This window comes from Jaculus jaculus, chromosome 13, assembly GCF_020740685.1.
Source record: "Jaculus jaculus isolate mJacJac1 chromosome 13, mJacJac1.mat.Y.cur, whole genome shotgun sequence".
In the NCBI taxonomy this organism is placed as follows: Eukaryota; Metazoa; Chordata; class Mammalia; order Rodentia; family Dipodidae; genus Jaculus; species Jaculus jaculus.
Genome location: NC_059114.1, coordinates 46,738,787 through 46,757,753, shown reverse-complemented (window position 1 = coordinate 46,757,753; position 18,967 = coordinate 46,738,787). Strand labels below are relative to the sequence as shown.

At 44.5% G+C, this 18,967-nt stretch overlaps 1 protein-coding gene across 2 annotated transcripts in view; it reads left to right on the top strand.

The window, feature by feature from the left end:
• The window catches only part of Ube2d2 (ubiquitin conjugating enzyme E2 D2), a 43,705-nt gene extending 38,611 nt beyond the window's left edge, over nt 1–5,094 (top strand). The window contains exons 6-7 of one of the 2 annotated variants that reach the window (XM_045132878.1): nt 1,082–1,133; nt 3,888–5,094. In XM_045132878.1, coding sequence (XP_044988813.1) covers nt 1,082–1,133; nt 3,888–3,933 — 98 coding nt within the window. In that variant the 3' untranslated portion in view covers nt 3,934–5,094. Of the gene's footprint in view, nt 1–1,039; nt 1,134–3,887 lie in introns of both variants that reach the window. The other variant, XM_004652433.2, reaches the window with a different exon arrangement.
• Nucleotides 5,095–18,967: the final 13,873 nt, after the last annotated feature.

Sequence of the window (18,967 nt, the reverse complement as noted above, 5' to 3'; positions counted from 1 at the left end):
ATAAGTATGTGGCTGTTCCCATTTTGGATGAAGTCTTGGCCTTTTTGTATTTGACTTAGACTAAATTGTTGTGGGTCTTTTTTTCCCTCATTTATTTATTTGTTTGGTTTTTTTTTTTCATTTATTTATTTCTGAATAGAGAGAGGCACACAGATCTGCCCCTTTGTGTATCCAGCTTTAAGTGGGTATAAGGAAATAAAACCCAGGCCAGTAGGCTTTGCAAGTAAGCACTTTTAACCACTGAGCCATGTTTGCAGCACAGGCTAAATTGTTTTTAACAAAGAATAAAGCAGATTCTATCTGAAAATGGTACCTTACATTGAAAACACTGATTACTGGATTCTATGGTTGTCATTTTAAAAAATAGTTTTATTTTTTGATTTTCAAGTGTAGGGTTTCATCTGGCCCAGGCTGGCCTTGAACTCATGGCACTCCACCTACCTGTGCATCTCAAGCGCTGAGATTAAAGGCATGTGCCACTGCACCTGGCCTAGTTGTCATGTTTTTTTTTAAATTATTTTTTATTTTTATTTATATATTTGAGAGAAGCAGAAACAGACAAATAGAGAGAGAGGGCCTCCAGCCACTGTAAATGAACTCCAAATGTACCACCTTATGCCATCTGGATTATGTAGGTCCTGGGGAGTCGAACCTGGGTCATTTCACTTTGCAGGCAAGCACCTTAGCCAGTAAGCCATCTCTCCAGCCCACATAATATACTTTTTTTAAATTTAAAAAAAAAAAAAAAAACATACTTACCTGCAAACAGACATTTTCCCTGAATTTGTACTTCCAAAAATTGAATTTCATAGGCCCTGATCAATGTTTTTGGTCTAGGATTTGGGTGAACTGTTTTGTTTTGTTTTTTTAATTTGTTGATAATTGAATTTAGAGCCTCCTGCATGCTAGGCAAGTTCTTCACCACTAAGCAATGCAAACTCTAAATAAGTTCTTAGAATAACTCTTTGCTTTTGTCCTCTACTAATGTGTGTGTGTGTATATATATACATATATATATAATTTTTTTTTTCAATCCTAGTACTTTTGTCCATCTGTTCTCTGTTGTGTGATCCCAATCCAGATGATCCTTTAGTGCCTGAGATTGCTCGGATCTACAAAACAGATAGAGAAAAGTAAGTATCACCTCTACATGGAAAGCCAGCCTCTGCTGTAGTGGTATGGAGTTTTCCACAAGATGTTATCTAAATCTGAATATAGACCAAATACTAAACTGAAGTCCTGATAGGCTTCCCTGAGGAGACAGAAAAGGAATATTTATACCAAATGTCATTAGAAATATACTATCTTTAATTGTTTCATATAACTTATGTCTAGAAGAACTTGACTACAGTAAGTACATTTTTTTTCAGTAAGTACATTTTCACATAGCTTTGTGTCTTGTCTGGTTTTTGATAAAGTATTTTGCAGTAAGTGCCCATTTGTCTTACATAGGTATTTGTAAATTAATATGTAAAGAGAATTGATCCTAATCATTTTATATAATGTAAAAGAGAAAATCAGTAAATACCATTATTTATGACAGCATCAAATTTCTTAAAAAATAACAACTTGAGTGCTGGGAAGATGGCTCAAAGGTTATAAAAATGGTCAGTCATGGTGGTACAAGCCTTTGATTCCAACAGAATTAGGCTGATCACTGTGAGTTTCAGGCCAGCCTGGGACTACAGAGTGAGCTCCAGGGCAGCTTGGGCTAGAGTGAGACTGTACCTAGAAAAGAGGCAGAGTGGAGGTTCAGAAGTAGTCTGGGGTTGGGTTGAGCAGTAAAGAAAAGCTTCAAAGTTCATCCAAAGCCAGGCCAGGTGAAGATACTACCCTGCCCTGCCCTGCCCCCACTGCCAGAAGATAACATTGTAGTCTGCAGAGATGGTTTCAGGACCAAAACAAACAAAAAAAGACTGGGAGGCATGAGTACCTTCCTGGGGGATCCAAAAAAAGGTTAAAAATTCTTGCTTGAAGCTGGGTGTGGTGACACATGCCTTTAATCCCAGCACTCGGGAGGCATAAGTAGGAGGATTGCCATAAGTTCGGGGCCATCCTGAGAATATAGAGCGAATTCCATGTTAGCCTGGACTAGAGTGAGACCCTGCCTCTAAAACAAAAAACAAAAAAGATCTTGCTTGCAAAGTCTGAAGTCTTGGCTCAATTCCTAAGCCAGACACAGAGTGGTGCAGACATTGGGAGGCCCTGAAATTCATACATGCACATATGCAAATGAATACAAACTTAAAGAATAAAAGTAAACTTTATGTGCAGTTAGATGTAGAGTTATCTGGGCATCAAAAGAGATACTAACTAGCTGGCCATAATGGCACACCTTGAATCCCAGCACTCGGGAGGCTGGGGTAGGAATATCACTGTGGGTTCAAGGCCACCCTGTGACTACATTGTGAATTCCAGGTAAGCCTGGGCTAGAGTGAAACCCTGCCTCAAAAAAATAAGAACAAAAATAATTTAAAAAATAAAGTCAAAAATCAAGAACAACATAAAAGGCATATTTAAGTTGTGGTTTTTGTTTTATTGTCTAAATAGAACTCCACCAGGAATGAGAGATAATAACAGCAGTTCTTGGTTTGTTTGTATAAACAGTCAGGTGTTTCTGGCTGAAATCAGTAGTTATATCATGCTTTAAAATTTTCTTAAAGTAAAAAATTGCTTTGTCCACTATCTAGAATTGTGGACATATGAATGCTTAACAGAAAGCATATCCTAAGTTAATGTGGTTATAATATTTAGCAGACCTTTTGTGCATCCCTTAAAAAAAACAAACTTATTTGTTTGTCTTTCGAGGTAGGGTTTCACTATAGCCCAGGCTAACCTGTAATTCACTATGTAGTCTCAGGGTTGCCTTGAACTCACAGCGTTCCTCCTACCTCTGCCTCCCCAGTGCTGGGATTTAAAGCATGCACCACCACGCCCAGCTATTTTTTTGTTTGTTTGCTTTTTGGTTTTGGAGAGAGTGATTCCCTTATGCCAGCTCCTGTTACCCTGGAGACCCTTCTCAGTGGGATTGTGGTATTCACTGAAGGTTCATGAACACATCAGACCAATTGTGATAGCTGGGGACCGTGCCTCAGGATATTCCTACCCACTCTGTGGCTCTTAAAATCTGCCCTTTCTTCCTGTTTTTTTTCTTTTTGGGGGGGTGGTTAAGGTAGGGTTTCACTCTGGTCCAGGCTGATCTGGAATATATATGTAGTCTCAGAGTGGCCTTGAGCGCACAGAGATCCTCCTACCTCTGCCTCCAAGTGCTGGGATCAAAGACATGCCATCTCGTCTGGCTTTTTTTTGTGTGTGTGAGACAGGTTCTTATAACCCAAACTTACTTCAGAGTTACCATGTAGCCGAGGATGTTATTGAACTCCCAGTCTTTCTGCCTGTACCTAGGATTACAGCTATGTGACACTTTTATCTGGCTTCCTCCATTCCTTTGTTAGTACACTTAGAAAAACTTTTGCTCTGCTTATTTTACTAGTAAAATATTCTTTTGGAGCATTCATTTTTGTCCAACAAATTTTGAGGTAAGTCTAGAAGAAAAAGTTGTTTCATTGATGTCCAGAAAAGCCAGCTGGTGCTTTGCATGGTGGCACATGCCTTTAAACCCAGAGTTGGAAGGCAGAGGTAGGAGGATCGCTGCGATTTCAAGGCCAACCTGAGACTATAGACTGAATTTCAGGTTAGCCTGGGCTAGAGCAAGAGCCTACTGGGGGTGGGGGGTGGGGGCTTGAAAGAAATTAGAAGTAGAAAGATGGCTTTGCTTGAATGTCCTTGAAGTTAATACCCTTAAATTACTAGATGGAATGATGAATGAAATCTGTTGCTTACTGATTCCTCACTGTGTTAAGCCAAGCTTCTCTTTGTGTGCACAGGTACAACAGAATAGCTCGGGAATGGACTCAGAAGTATGCGATGTAATTAAAGAAATTATTGGATAACCTCTACAAATAAAGATAGGGGAACTCTGAAAGACAAAGTCCTTTTGATTTCCATTTGACTGCTTTCTATGAGCCCACGCCTCATCTTCCCCTGTGCACATGTTTACCTGATACAGCAGTGCTGCGTGTTGTACATACTTGGAACAACAAACTAGAAATACTGTACTTCTGTACCAACATTGCCTCCTAGCAGAGAAGTGTGTGTGTGAGAAGCCAGTTCTCCAAGCGTAACCTAGTTGTGAGACTAAAAGCTTTCCTTATTGATTTAAATTTGGATAACAGCAAGGTGTAAGGGGTAGTGGGTACATGTTATGTGCTTGGTTGGGTGAAAAGGACCACTGACCTGTAGGAGATTTTATTTTAAGTGGATTACATCTAATCTCAAAACAATTATAAAAAAGCAAGGTTGAAGAACATGAAGCTATTTCTGTATCCATTTCATCCCGAAAGACCTACAACTTAGATGAAAGTTATGACCAACTAGAGTAAACTCTACCCACATCCTGTATTTTATAATCTTACGTTTAACTGGTCAACATTTAAGTGAATTGGAGCTATTAGTACATAAAAGTGTGATGGGCCTTGTTCCCAACTCTTTTACATCTCCCTATCCCTTCAACTCCTTTAAGCCTCTTTCTCTCCATAATTTTTTGGTTTGTATGTGGTTTCTCAGTTAATACATAGCTAATAGCTCTTATTTTTCTTATGTTTTTAACTGCTTTAGGTCTGTTTGGATGTAAGGGTGAAAATTCATTTGATGGAAATACTTGTGTATATTTAAAGACCCAGTTGCTCCTCTGGAGCTTGTACGTTCAAGAATGATTAATCTGTGTAATAAACTGATTACTACAGTCATTACATATAATTTTGTGTGAATAGGTTTTTTGATTTTAAGATTTTTGTCTAGCTGAGATTAGTGGTGGATTTTTCTGCACCCTTGAAATGTTTTTGTTTACATTGGTTGCATTCTAAAATCATGAAACAATTTCAGTTTATAGTTTTAAAAAAAGATATCGTAAAGGTAATTTAATTGAACAAGGTAGAGGCACAAGCTTTTAAAGACATGTTCATGAAACTTATGTGCACCATTCCAGGAACATGACTGTTAAACTGAATAAATTTGCTTTGTTATGAAACTAAACTGCATTTCACCGAAACCTTGTGGCATTCCCTTAAAACAAAGGCAAGTTAAGCTCTGGTTGTACTTAAGAAAGACTAACATTGACCAAACCTGAGAAACATGAGCACAATCTTGTATTGGAAAGTCTACATAGTTACTTTGCACTAACATTCAATATGTTCATCCAGTTTTAAATTGTACTGTATGTGGCTTTTTGAAGTCTTCCTTTACTCAAGTAAAATGTAGTTCAAACTTGAAAGTTACATCCCTCACCTCCTTTTTCTTAATCTAGTTATTGTAAACCAGGCCAGCCTGAAAGCCATGGCTGATGCTCACTAGCCATCAAGGTTCTTAAAACTGCATCTTTACACTCTTGCACAAAACTGAGGAATAAATGTCCACTGCTTTTGGTTTTAAACTTGCTCACCTTGCCTCATCTCTTAGTGTTAACTGTTCCTCCATCTCAGAATTTGCCAGCTAAAACGCTCTTAAAGTTCTGCTTTTTTACCTACTAGAAGCATTTCAAGAATGTTAATATAACATTCCCTTTCCTGCCAGATAAGGTTTGACTTATCAGTTGTGGGGAAAAGATTTAAAGTTGTATTGTAATTACAGTCATCTTGTAGTCATAGCATGATTGGCAGGTAGAAATTAAGTTGCATGTGTGTGTGCATGCCCACAGTAGTAGTCAAGTCCTTTGCCATTGAACTACAGCCCAGCCAGAATTCATCAGTTTTTGATTTTACTATTCGCTATTTACTTTGGGTCAATTGCACAGATCCTGAAAGCTCTTTTTGTTGTTTTTCATGGTAGGGTCTTGCTCTAGCCCAGGCTGACCTGGAATTCACTGTGTTGTCTCAGGGTGGCTTTGAGCTCAGGGTGATCCTCTTATCTATCTCCTGACTGCTGGTATTAAGAGCTTGCACCACAGGCTGGAGGGATGGCTTAACGGTTAAGACGTTCACCTGCAAAGGACCCATGTTCAATTCCCCAAGACACACATTAGCCAGATGCACAAGGTGGGGCATGCATCTGGAGTGGTTTGTGGTGGCTGGAGGCCCTAGCACGCCCATTCCCGCCACCAAAATAAAGTAAAAAGGGCAAATGCAAAAGTCTTTTTTTAAAAAGTGTGCGCCACTATGCCCAGCCTAAAAGCTCTTTATTAATTTATCTCTCATCTTAGAAGCCAGTTTATTAGCATTTATTAGGTCATAATGTGGATATTTTTCAAACAGTAACTGTTAAGTATTTTGTGCTAAGTAAAAGTTGTCATCTGCCAGGTGTGGAGGCAGAAGTAGGATCACTGTGATTTCAAGGTCAGCATGGGCTGGAGTGAGACCCTACTTCAAGGACAAAAAAAAAAAGCTGTCATTTTGGTGTGCCAAGTATCCACTGAAATATTTGGATGGTTACAATGTGAAGTTTGGTCTTCCCCCCTGAAATGTGGAGTATGTTTGGTCCAGTTGTGTGCAGATAATTTGTCCGGAATGAAGTGAGGAAAGCTACCTTTCTACTAAAAGAAAAAAAAGCCACTTGGTGATTCTCACATAGGATCTTGCAGCTTTTTAGCGGAGTTCCTATGATTCTCAGGTACAACTTTGTTTTATCCCAGTAATGTAATGCTTTCAAGAGGTTTCTTTGTTAATAGTGGTTTAGAATGTCTTGGTAAAACTGAATAAGATATTTCTATGCTCTTAGTTTTACCTGCTAATTTCTAGTTGCCTCTCAAACAAAATATTGAAAGGGCAGTAGTAGTGGGAAGAAGGAGGAAAGTTTGTGGGTAAAAGGATAGGACCCTTTTGCTGTAGTGACCCAGGCATAGAAATACTTCCTCTCGATTTACAATTCCACTTCCTAAGAAATTTCTTTTTCTCTAAATTTTTTTTTTTTATTTACATGCAAGCAGAGAGAGAGAGAATGGGCACATCAGGGCCTCTAGGCACTACAGTCAAACTCCAGATGCATGTGCCATTTTATGTGGCTGCTAGGGGGTTGAACCCAGATGGTTAGGTTGTGCATGATAGGCCATCTCTCCATCCATCTCAAAATTATTTTGAGCTTTAGCTTGGTTGTTGGAAGAAATGGGTTATTTCTAAATTAAAATTGGAATTACTAGCTGGGCATGGTGTCACATCCCTTGAATCCCAGCACAGGGGAGGAAGAGGCAGTAGGGTTACTTTGAGTTCATACATAGTAAATTCCAGGTCAGCCTGGGCTACAGTGAGACCCTACCTCAAAAAAATACACACACACACAAAATTTTTGAAATTACTATAAACTGTCTCTTATTTGTAATTAAGGTGAACTCAGGCATTGTCTTCCTTAATACCTACCAGTTAGAGTTAATAGAACTTCAATCTGTTCTTGCTTTTTGTTTACTGTCATTAATGTTGTTCAAGTGGGGATTTAAGGGTAAGCATGCATACTCTTGAGCATCTTTATAACCTTTAACTAGTATGCAAGAATCTGTTTCCCTTTTGAAATAGTCTTTCTTTCAAATGATGAGCTATTTTGCTAGATATGAATGTAGTGAAGTTGGACTGTGTGCAGCCATGAAAAGGCCTTGTGTGGGTGCTCCTGGATTATGGTCCCAATTCCATTGTGTTGTGCATGCACTTAATCCTGTTTACCCCACAGGAGCCCTCTCGAATAGTCTTTGTCTGGGCTTGGTGTGCTGCTGTATGCCTGTAATCCCAGCATTTAAGACAGACATATCAAGAACTTGAGGCCGGGGCTAGAGAGATGGCTTAGTGGTTAAATGCTTGCCTATGAAGCCTAAGGACCTTGGTTCGAGGCTCAATTCCCTAGAACCCATGTAAGCCAGATGCATAAGGGGGGCGCATGTGTCTGGAGTTTGTTTTCAGTGGCTGGAGGCCCTGGCACGCCCATTCTCACTCTTACCTATCTGTGTCAAATAAATAAATAAATAAAAATATTTAAAAGTACTTTACACTAGCTGGGCATGGTGGTGCACACCTTTAATCCCAGCACTCGGGAGGCAGAGGTAGGAGGATTGCTGTGAGTTCGAGGCCACCCTGAGACTCCATAGTGAATCCCAGTCAGCCTGGGCTACAGTGAGACCCTACCTCAAAAAAAAAAAAAAAAAAAAGCACCAAAAAAATTTTCCTCTAGCAGTATAACCTTACTTAGCTGAGGCTGTTTGAAGTGGCTAGTACTCAGAATTGTCACAATATTTCTAGGCCAATTTATTGTAGCCATATTTTACCTTACTTAACATAAGTTAGAAAGCTCTGCTTGAACTTAGTAAAGCTTTTAAGGCCTTTAACCTCAGTTGCTGTCTAACAACACTATCAGCAATTCCTTTCCTCTTCACACTGATTACTCCTTGTCTAGTTGGTGCAAAGTTAGAAATTTTGACTCATGATCACTTTTTGAGGGGGATTGGATTTCAAGGCCTCAAATTTACAGCCATCCTTACCTCCCTCAAAGGAGTGTGCCACCAGGTGACTTTTCTTTCAAGATTATTCACTTTTTTTTCTCTTGCCCAAGCTGAGTTGGAATTCATTATGTAGTCTCAGGCTGGCCTTGAACTCTGCTATCCTCCTACCTCTGCCTCCCGAGTGCTAGGATTAATGGTGTGCTGCGCCACCATGCCTGCCATGAAATTACTCACTTTTATAGCTCAGTATTCTAGTGTTACCTGTATTCATGAAGCCCTGTATTCCATCTCCAATACCACACACATAAATGAATATCTTGGCACCAATACAACAGTTTAATAATCCTTGAGTAGGTTTTTGTTGTTTTTTAATCTCCTGTATAAATTATTTCTAAAATAGGTTTCTGCAAGGCTGGGTTCTTCTTCTACATGTACTCTAAAAGTAAGGCTGATCACTTGTGTTGGGTCTCCTATGATGCCATACAGGGGAACCAGCAGCAGCCTTGGTGAATGTATACTACTGTTCCCTGAAGGCACTGCTTTCTTCTGACCTGGTCTACTTTTCAAGATCCTTCTACTCAAACTTTCTAACAGAAGTACTCAACAAAACTTGGGAAGTGTAGCTGGGCATGGTGGTGCACACCTTCAATCCCAGGCAGTGGTAAGAGGAGTGTCATAAATTTGAGGCCATCTAGAGACTACATAATGAATTCCAGGTCAGCCTGGGTACACCTCAGAAAAACAAATAAGAAAAAAAAAAAAAACTTGAAATGTGTGTTTGTTTTGTTCATTAGAGTGAGGCAGACAGAATGGATGTTCCAGGACCTCTAGCTACTGCAACAAACTCCAGACTCATATGCCACACTGTGCATCTGGTATACATGGGAGCTAGGGAATCAAACCTAGATCCTTAGGCTTCAAAGGCAAATGCCTTAACCACTAAGCCATCTCTTCAGTCCTTTAATTTTGAGTTAAGAGTTTCACGTTGCTTGCCCAGGCTTTTCTTGAGTTTGTCATCTGAAGGCTTCCTACCTCAGCCTTTTGCTTGAGGTTTGGAATTACAGACAATACTGTTCCTGGCTTAAATCTTCAATATTTATTTACTTATGTTTATTTTAAGATAGTGTCCCATGTAGGCCAGTGTGACCTCAAACTCGCCATGTAGCTGAGGATGTAGAGGTAGGATCACTGTGCATTCAAGGCCAGATGGACTACAGAGTGAGTCAGCCTGGACTAGAATGAGACCCTTCCTGGGTGGGGGGAGCTATTACCTTTTCACAACTATGGAAATATGACTGCCCCAGACCCCAGTAAAGTTGCTTTCTAGAAAGATGGCTCCAGCTTAGCTCAGCCCTTTTTGGCCCAAACAAGGCAAGAACACAGAAGAAGGGATGTGGGGTGGTTGTAGTGCATAATAAGTTATGAAGTAGGTGTGCCATGAGCCTGGGTTCAACTTCTAGGATAATTTTGAAGTTGTGTTTATATGGTGGTGGGAGCCAGAATTGCCCTGACAAACATACCTAGTTTTATTTTTATTTGTTGTGGCTCCTATTAACTCCTGACACTGTAGGCAGCTGATTGGTGAAATGATTACATTTCAGTGTGATGAAAGCATATTTCTTTATAGTTGCTAGTCCTGAGGTGGCCAGCAGAGGGCAGTGGTGACACATAGCCTTAAAAACTAAAATGTGAGGTCAGTAAGTCTGCATGGACAGAACCAGAGAGGGGCTTTCCTTGGATGGAGAGACTTCTTTTGGGCTTGGATTTTGTGTAGTGTGTCTGAAACCAGACGGCCTAGTGTCTGGATTAATCAGCCAGAAACCCTTATAGCAAAGGAACAGGTTAGTTACGTATTCCAACCCAAGTTCTACTAGAGGATACTAGATACCAAGCTGCTCTCCCTTCCCTATTGCTATTTAGACATATGCCTGTGTGTAAACAGGCTCAGTATTATGGACACAAAAGCCTTTGCTCACTGGGCTGCAAGTTACATGGAAGCAAAAACAAGCCCACTGCTTCATGTTAGCAAGGGGATCTACATTTCTGGTGTCTACTGTTGAATTTTCCCAAAAAGCGACAATCCTCCCCCAACTAATCCAGTCTTTCTTGCCTACCCACCTACATGTCTTAGCCATGGCATAGCTCTTAAAGTCCTAAGAATTGGCCTTGGGTGATGTTCTTGTCTCTTTCAGTCTATCTTGTGCTTGGGGCTTCCAAATTCCATAGTCTTCCAGTCAACAGCTGTGAGCCTCCAGGGCCACCACCCGGAAGCCAGCTGCCTCTTCATGGAGAATTCTTAGGCCTGGCCATCTGGATATACAAATATTTGTGACAACCACCACTACCCCTAGATGGGGAAGCTGACTGGGGGGCTGTTGGTGCATACTCAACTGTAGGGAGGGATTTTCTTTTCCCCCTCAGGTGGGATCTTACTCTAACCCAATTTGACCTGGAAGTCACTCTAGTCGCAGGCTGGCCTTTAACTCACAGTGATCCCCCCTACTTATGCCTCTCAGCCAGTGCTGGGATTAGAGGTATGCCATACCAGGCATTTCCCCCCCCCCTTGTTTATTGGCAAATTTTCATACATGTACATAATGTATTTGATCACAATCCCTTTCGATTCCTTTTGTCCTTCCCCATCCTGAACCCCTTCTTTGCAACTAGTGCTTTTTCTTTTTTATTTGCAAGGAGAGAGAGAGTGGACACACCAGGGACTCTTGCCACCACAAACAAACTTGATGCATGGGCCACTTTGTGCATCTGGCTTCGTCAGCCATCAGACTTTGTAAACCAGTGCCTTAACTGCTGAGCCATCTCTCCAGCCCCTACTCCCTCTTTTATTTTGCTGTTTTGCCCTCCTCCATTATCCATGACAAAGTGTTGATGGGTCCAATACTGTTTAGGTCTGGTACAGGTAATGACAGCTGCTATGCAAAGTCGTGAATGCAATGGCCACGTCCAGAAGACAGCATTCCAAACCACTTTTTCCCAATTCTTGGCTCTTAATTTTGTTTTGTTTTTTCGAGTTAGGGTTTCACTGTAGCCCAGGCTGACCTGGAGTTCACTATGTAGTCTCAGGGTGGCCTCGAACTACCTCTGCCTCCCAAGTGGTGAGATTAATGGCATGAGCCACCAAGCCTGGCTGGCTCTTATAATCTTTCTGTTGCCTCTTCCACAATGTTTTTCTAGGGAGAGAGTCCTTGGGGTCTCTTAAGTACTGCTTTAGTTCTTAACCATATGAGGAATGTTGTCTCCAAAGGAAACTGGACCCAAGAAAGTCCCTGGAATAAAGAGGGATGCCTTGGTTAAGTTAGACTAGAAGGTAGGGACTACCTGTAGGAAAAGCTGACTTGCTTTGCTACAATGCTAGACAGGTAATAAAATGGGCTTAGCCTTGAGAAGCATCCTGGCCCCCAGAATGCCTTGCTGTCCTCCAGACCTCCCCTGGGGGGCTGGTTATCGCCTGCCACCAGAGGAATGTGTGCTGTGTTGGGGAAGGGGCGGGTCAGGGTCAGGGCGGAAACCTGGGAATGTAGACTCCCTGCCTGGCCCTGTCTGTTGGAAGAAGGAGCCATGGAGAATGTAGTGACAAGTTCCAGTTGGCTAATCTGTGTGTGCTCATGCCTGTGCTGGAGGGGCCATCCGTGTGTTCAGGAACTTGTGAGCGTGACATTCCTTAGTGAATCTTTGACCTTTGCAGAACAGAAATTAGATCTGGGTTTGAATCACTGGTCTACAATTTTTCAGTTATAAAACTTAGGATACTTTGTATATCTATCTTAGGATTTTTCTCATCTAGAAAAATGGGCATATTGGATAGGCAATATTTGGTGGGAAATGGCCTTATCAAATTGTGTCTGGATGCTCATGGGTTCGGAGAAGTAAGTGCAGACAATAGGACTTCTTTCTTGGATATTTGTCTAAGCTAGAATTCTGTCCCACTTTGAGAACCAGCTTTTGGGATACCCAGCAGCCTAGAGGAGACAGGCTGGGTTCCTTTGACAGGGGAAAAGCGCTCAGCAGGCCCATGAGAGTACGTCCACAAATAGGGTAGGCAGGCAAATGACATGTCTTGCCAGCCTTCTTGTAGCTACTCCTGTTGAATAACTCCTGGAGAAAGGAAGAGGAGAATTTACCTCCAGCCATGGCTGAGGGTGCCATAGGAGAACAGGTCTAACTCAGCTGTTTCCTACCCTGTCTGCAAAGGAAGGGAAAGGGATGAGTGAAAGAAAGGGTGGTTGTAACACCCACCCTAGCCAGCATCCTTTCTGTTTCTGTCTTAGATCAAAACCCTAGTCAAGGAGAGCCTCTTGTCAGGGAAGGTGGTTTTGGGTCAGTGTGTAGTAGGACTCGAGATTTAGGCATAGAGAGATAGCCAGCAGTTAAAGGCACTTGCTTACAAAGCCTGACTGCCTGTGATTGATTCGCCAGTATCCATGTAAAGCTCGATACACATGCACCTGGAGTTTGTTTGCAGTGGCAAGAAGCCTTGGTGCACCCATATTCTCAAAAAATACTAAAAATCATGTTTTGGTCACTCTAGGCCTGACCTTTATGTGGAGTTCCCTTGTTTCAAGAGAGTACTAGAAGTTTGGGGGTGGGCCCAGGCCTGAATTGGAGGAAGCCATACCCAGCTGTAGCTGCATTGGTGTACAGGAGTGCTTATGAAGGGACCGGCTGGGTTCCTTTGACAGGGGAGAAGCACTCACCTGCTCAGCAGGTAAGAGTACATCCACAAATAGGGTAGGCAGGCAAATGGACATATCTTGCCAGCTTTCCTGTAGCTTGGAGAAAGGAGGACGATTTTCCTCCAGCCATGAGTAGGGGACTGAAGATCATGCCCCATCTCCTATACATGTACCATTAGGATTGGGAGTGGCAGGTACTGAGATTTAGGACCAGCCTTGTTTACTACTTTGGATTTGGGGTACTTAATGTACTGTCCTTTGATTTTCTCATCCAAAAAATGGGCACATTATATAGGCAATACTTGGAAAATGGCCTTATCAAATTAGTTATGTCTGTGGATGCTTATGGGAGAGAGCTTTTCCATGGACTTTGTAACTAACTCATGCTTCTTTCTCTTGGGGAAAATGAAGGAATGGAGAGAGGGTATTGTCCTTAGGAAACTTATTTGGGAGACCCTAGGTGGGTGACCTTTGGAAGGGAGGTATTTTGTGTTCTAAACGTTGTTGGGAGTAGAGGAAGTAAAGCAGAAGTGAAGCCCATAGCTGTGTACTAGACGAGTTGCATCTGGTGAGAGGTTAGAGATGGTTTGCCTGGACCAAGGTCTTAAGAGCCAACTACTTAGGCACACCCTGCTCCCCTGAGGAGGGGCAGGAGGCTGTGTATTGGGAGAAGTGAAAATGAGGCTGTTACATTGGTGAGTGCAACTGTGTGAGTTGTGCTTGTGATATTTGAGTTGTTTCCCACATGTAATGGTGGAATTAGTTTTTTTGCTGGGATCAGTCATATTCCCAAAGAGGAATGAACCAAACTGGAAGTGAGAAATGTTAAGCTGTAAAATGGGCTCTTGTGAATGGTGGTGTGCTAGGAAGTCCTAAGACCCCATGTTGATTGTTTACCTAGTACCTGGGCTTATGTGAAACATTTTGCAGTACTGTCAGAAGAATCTGTCAATGCTAGTCTGATAGCACCATAGGTCTCATTGTCATGAGAAGCACATTTTTTATGGTTGGATGCTGTGAAACAACTTTGTTTACTTAATTGGGGTACATCTTGTGGCAGTTGGGGCCCCACTGTATACCACTTGAGCTCTTGATCATATGGTGATGCTGCAATAGTAAGACCTAATTTAACAATACTTGAGGTTGTGGTGATGAACATATGGCTGTGACTTTTTGCTTTGGTGCCACCATTGTGAACCCAGAGTATATATATAACACCCCACTGTTGTGGTTGAGATCAGTTAATGGAATGCCTGGTTCCTTTTAAGTCCTGGCAAAATGGTAGGTATCTAGTGGTGGTGTGAGGCCCTGATGTGTGGAGAACTGGTTGTGTGATAGTGTGGCAAATTGTATATCATTTTGTCCTTATGTATGTCCGGCCATGTGTCCAAGCAGACCAGACAATTTGACCCTGTGTTGCCATTTGTGTTGGAGACTGGGGAGTAGTATAACTGTGGGTCTGCCAGTTTGTGGTGTGGTGGCCCATATTATGTGTGTCTGAACCAGTGTGTCCATGAGACCCTGAGATGCCCTTTTGCAGATCTGTGTATTTTTTGACCTCGACCAACGGGTGCCCCCACCCCTGCCAGCCTAGCTGCCCCTCCCCCCGCGCCATCCGCCCTCGCCTCACTAGCGATCGATCGCCATTGATTGTCCCTGACGAGCTGCTCCACTTTCCAGCCAATGTCAGGAGGGGGGATCTCCGCCGCCCTGGCGGTGTCATTTCCACACACTCCCTGGGCTGCCGCCAGCATAGACACCTCCAAGAGCAGGCCTGGATTGTGGGAGTGTGGACGGGACCGCCCACTTTTCAGAGGAAGCCCCCCTTCCTTAATGACATCCCTGACCCCCCCCCCCTTTGCTGGCCTGTTCGACCCTTGCCTGGGGTGGGTCCCCACCGTTTGAGTTGGTTGGTTCTGGGTGGGGGAGGTGTAGGTGGGGGGAGGTGTGCGTTTGTGCCTGGGGCTTGGGCTGCGGCCTTTTCCGGCAGGCGGAGGCGCCTGTGGGCCAACTTTGCTGGCCCAAACACATGCTAATGATTTTCCGGGAGGCTCTAGTTATGCTAGTTATCTCTGGCCCCAGCTGGCCAGTGTGAAGAGATGGGCCCTATACGGATATCTCCTACCCTGCCACCTCATCCCACTGAGCCCTACCAAATGACCACTTTGGTCCCAACTGGTTGAGAGTTTCTGGGTCCCCTGGGTATCCCCAGAACAACAGCTACATAGGAATATATGCTCCCTGTCTAGTCTGGATCCTCTGCCTGCTGGTCTTAAAGTCTCCTCCCAGTACATGCATACCAAAACAGGGGAAACAAGTTTATAGAAGCCCAAAGCTCAAGGTCATGTGACCCTGCCCCTGCTCAGCTGAGTGGATCACCCTCAGTAAAAGCCATCCTTTTGGGGACCGGCAGGCAGACAGCTCTTCTCCTTTCTCCTCAAGGGCCAGAGCCAGTTTCCAGACTCCCTGGTGGAAGTGCTGACGTGGCTCTGGGCAGCTGTCTGAGGCCGGGAAGCGGGGCAGATGTCACGCAGCCCAGGGGAGGAGGCAGCGGTGACTCCCCGGGAGGGCGGGTGGGCAGGGCCTTTGGCCAGGCAAGACCCGCCTCCTCCCTCTCAGACCTGGCTTCCTTGGTCTGGAGCTGGGGCACAGCCAGTGGGGCCAGGCTGCCAGTGCCTTGGAGACTAGCTCCAGCTCCTCTGTGTGGTTACTGACAGTGCTGCAGCCTGTGTCTCTTCAGTATCCTGCTGAAGAGTAACAGCACCTGTTTTGAATGGGCTTAATACTCAAATGCAAAGAGGTGTGTGAAACCCCTGACTAGACCAAGTACACTGTTGTGTTCAATGTCAGCTATTGGTTGGCTGTGGTGGCAGCCCACACCTTTAATCCCAGCATTTAGGAGGCAGATTCAGGAAAACTCAAATGCAAATAAAAACACAACAGGTTCGAGGCCACCCTGAGACTACATAGTGAATTCTAAGTCAGCCTGGGCTATAGTGAGACCCTGCCTCGAAAAAAAAAAACGAAGGGCATCCTAGTGTGATGGCACACACCTTTAATTCCAGCATTTAGGAGGCTGAAGTCTAGGAACACCATGAGTTCGAGGCCAACTGGGGGGGCTACAGTGTGAGTTCCAGGTCAGTCTGGGCTAGAGCTAGACCCTGCTTCAAAAAAAAAAAAGTTAGCTATTGTTCTTACTGTCTTTGCAAGTGGGAAGTTGGTGTGTCCAAAGGCAAAACTGAGTCCTGAGAGTTTCCAGCTGGCTTCTAAAGTCATTCCAGTCAACCTGCTCCCTCACTACCTTCTACATGTCTTGCCTGTCTAGCTTTGTGCCTCCCTGCTGTAGTGTCGGCCCCTCTTGGCTCTGCCTGCTGCCAAGCTGCCCCACTCCCCGCCTCTTATCCGTGTGGTTCCCTCCTATCTGGCGGCCACACTGGGTCCCTCGAGCAGCACAGCCCCTTGGGAACAGCAATCGATGGGGCGGAACAGCCTCCCTGACAGATGGACCCATGGAGGCTGGGCTGCTTCAGCACAGCTCCCTAGGAAACCAGAGACAGGAGCTAAGCCACCATGGCTGCCTCCTAAATAGAAATGGGAGGAGGGGGCAGGGAGACAACCAAGAGGCCAGAGCATCCAACCAACTCTTAAGGGGTGGGTTTGGAGGGGCAGAGCAGCCCCTAGCCTTTTCCTTAGGCCCAAAAATCTTCTGGGTCAGGCTGTTTAGAGTTTATGGGCTTGGGGTGGGGGTGGTGAGTGAGTCCCTATGAGCAGCAGCAATGCTTTGCCAGGCCCCTCATCATGGGCACTAGAGGTTGTTGTGTGGGTAGGTAAGGAGGCAGCCAGCTCACCACATTCCTAAGGCCACAAGGGGCCTTTGAAGCCAGAGTGGCAGACTGCCTTCTTTCTCCGTGTGGGTGAGATGATGAGCCTTGACCTCTATGTGTGGTAGTGGTGGTAGGGGATACAGAATGTTTCCTGCCACCTTCCAAGCTCCCAAATGAGTCAAAGAAGTTCCTACCAAGCTGTAACCTAGGGTTTTTCATCCTTAGCTTAGCACTATGGACATTTGGAATCATTTCATTTTTTTTGTCTGTGTACCTATTCTCTGCCTATTAGATATACTAGTGGCAATATAGCTATCAGAAATGTCTCCACAAAATCAGTTGGGGGAGTGTGGCTCAGTGGGAGAGGGCTTGCCTGACATACATAAGATTTCAGGTTTGATCCCTAGCACTATTCCGGGTGGTTGGGGGGGGGGGTTAGCCAGAACTGGGCGTGGTGGCGCACGCCTTTGATCCCAGCACCAGGGAGGCAAAGGTAGGAGGATCACCATGAGTTCGAGGCCACCCTGAGACTACATAGTGAATTCTAGGTCAGCCTGAGCTAGAGTGAAACCCTACCTTGAAAAGCAAACAAAAACAAAAGAATCCTACACAGGGCTGGGAATGTAAGTCAGTGGTAAAGTACTTGCTTGGCATACTCAGTCTCCTGTCATTGCCGATGACCTGGGGGAAGTTCTCTAGTTCAGAAACCCTGGTATAACCCCAGGACTACCACCCTGGAAGTGATGGCAAGAATCCCATAGGGATGCCAATGATCTAAACATTGGGTGAGTAATTTTCCAGGACATCCCTGTTCCCAAGTGTGTCAGGTCCAGAATGATGGGAAATGTTCCCCTTCCCCATGCCTCATGACCCAAATGCTAAGATAGAGTGAACCATGCTTGCCTGAGATGGCAGGGGTCTTGCTGTTGGTATCACTGCTCATCCACTCTAGGCTTGGTATCAACACCTCACGGTGAAGCTACAAGTCATGAAGGCAAGTGAGCAGACAAGGTCATGGAGGCTCTGACCTTCTGTCCAGCCAGCTCTAAGTGGGGTCCCTCAGCACTGATGATCAGCCTCCTAACCTTGGTGCCCTGGCAATGTCTGCTGCCTCCTTCTAGGTCAATGTTGGCTTGGGATGGGGCTGGCAGGGCTCAGAGCTAATGAGGCCTGGTGTCAGGGATAGGAAAGATTGTGGACACAGTCCAGCCAGCTGACAGCTGGACCACCTGAGCACTAAGCTGATGACTACCCCCTGCAGGAAGGCAGGAAGGGGAAAGGCACTGTAGGTTGACTAGGTGGTACAGCTTCTGAACCAGAGTATTGGAGTGGGGATCCCCCCCACACACACACACACACACTCTGGAGTCCTATTCTCCCTGTCCAGTCTGGGAGGCAGGGGAAGGAAATCTGTCTGCTAGAAGTTTCTCCTGCTGCTGCCTAATCTTACTTCCTTTCTTCCTAAAGCATCAGCCTTCTCTCGCCCTACACTCCAGCCCCAGCAGAAACAATGGCCACCACTATAGTCTTCTAGCTAAGGTGTACCCTCCTACCTGAGGAAAAGAACACTCCCTTATCAGAGGGGAAATGTCAGAAATATGGGTCAACAGGTGTCTGTGTAGGTGGAAGGATGGGAAAGCCTGATGGAATGGAGAGGGGAGTACTGGTGCCAGATGTAAGACAGCTTAAGACACAGAACCCAGGATTAGCCTAGGAAGTGCCAGAATGGGGAGTCCAACATGGCTCTGAGGTGGGCAGTGGCTTTCTAATCAGAAATGGGCCTGGCTAGGAGGAAGCTACTGTAGCAGCTTGGGGGCTGGAGTGGAAAATCCTGCTTCTGCCTGGCCAGGATTGGGTTTGGGTCACCCTTAAGGCAGCAAGGTCACCACCATCCTCTGGTTTCTTGCCTTCCCTGATGATTTAGCAGTAAAAGTGGGGGCTATTCAAACTGATGATCCTCAAGAACAGGGGTTAGGCAT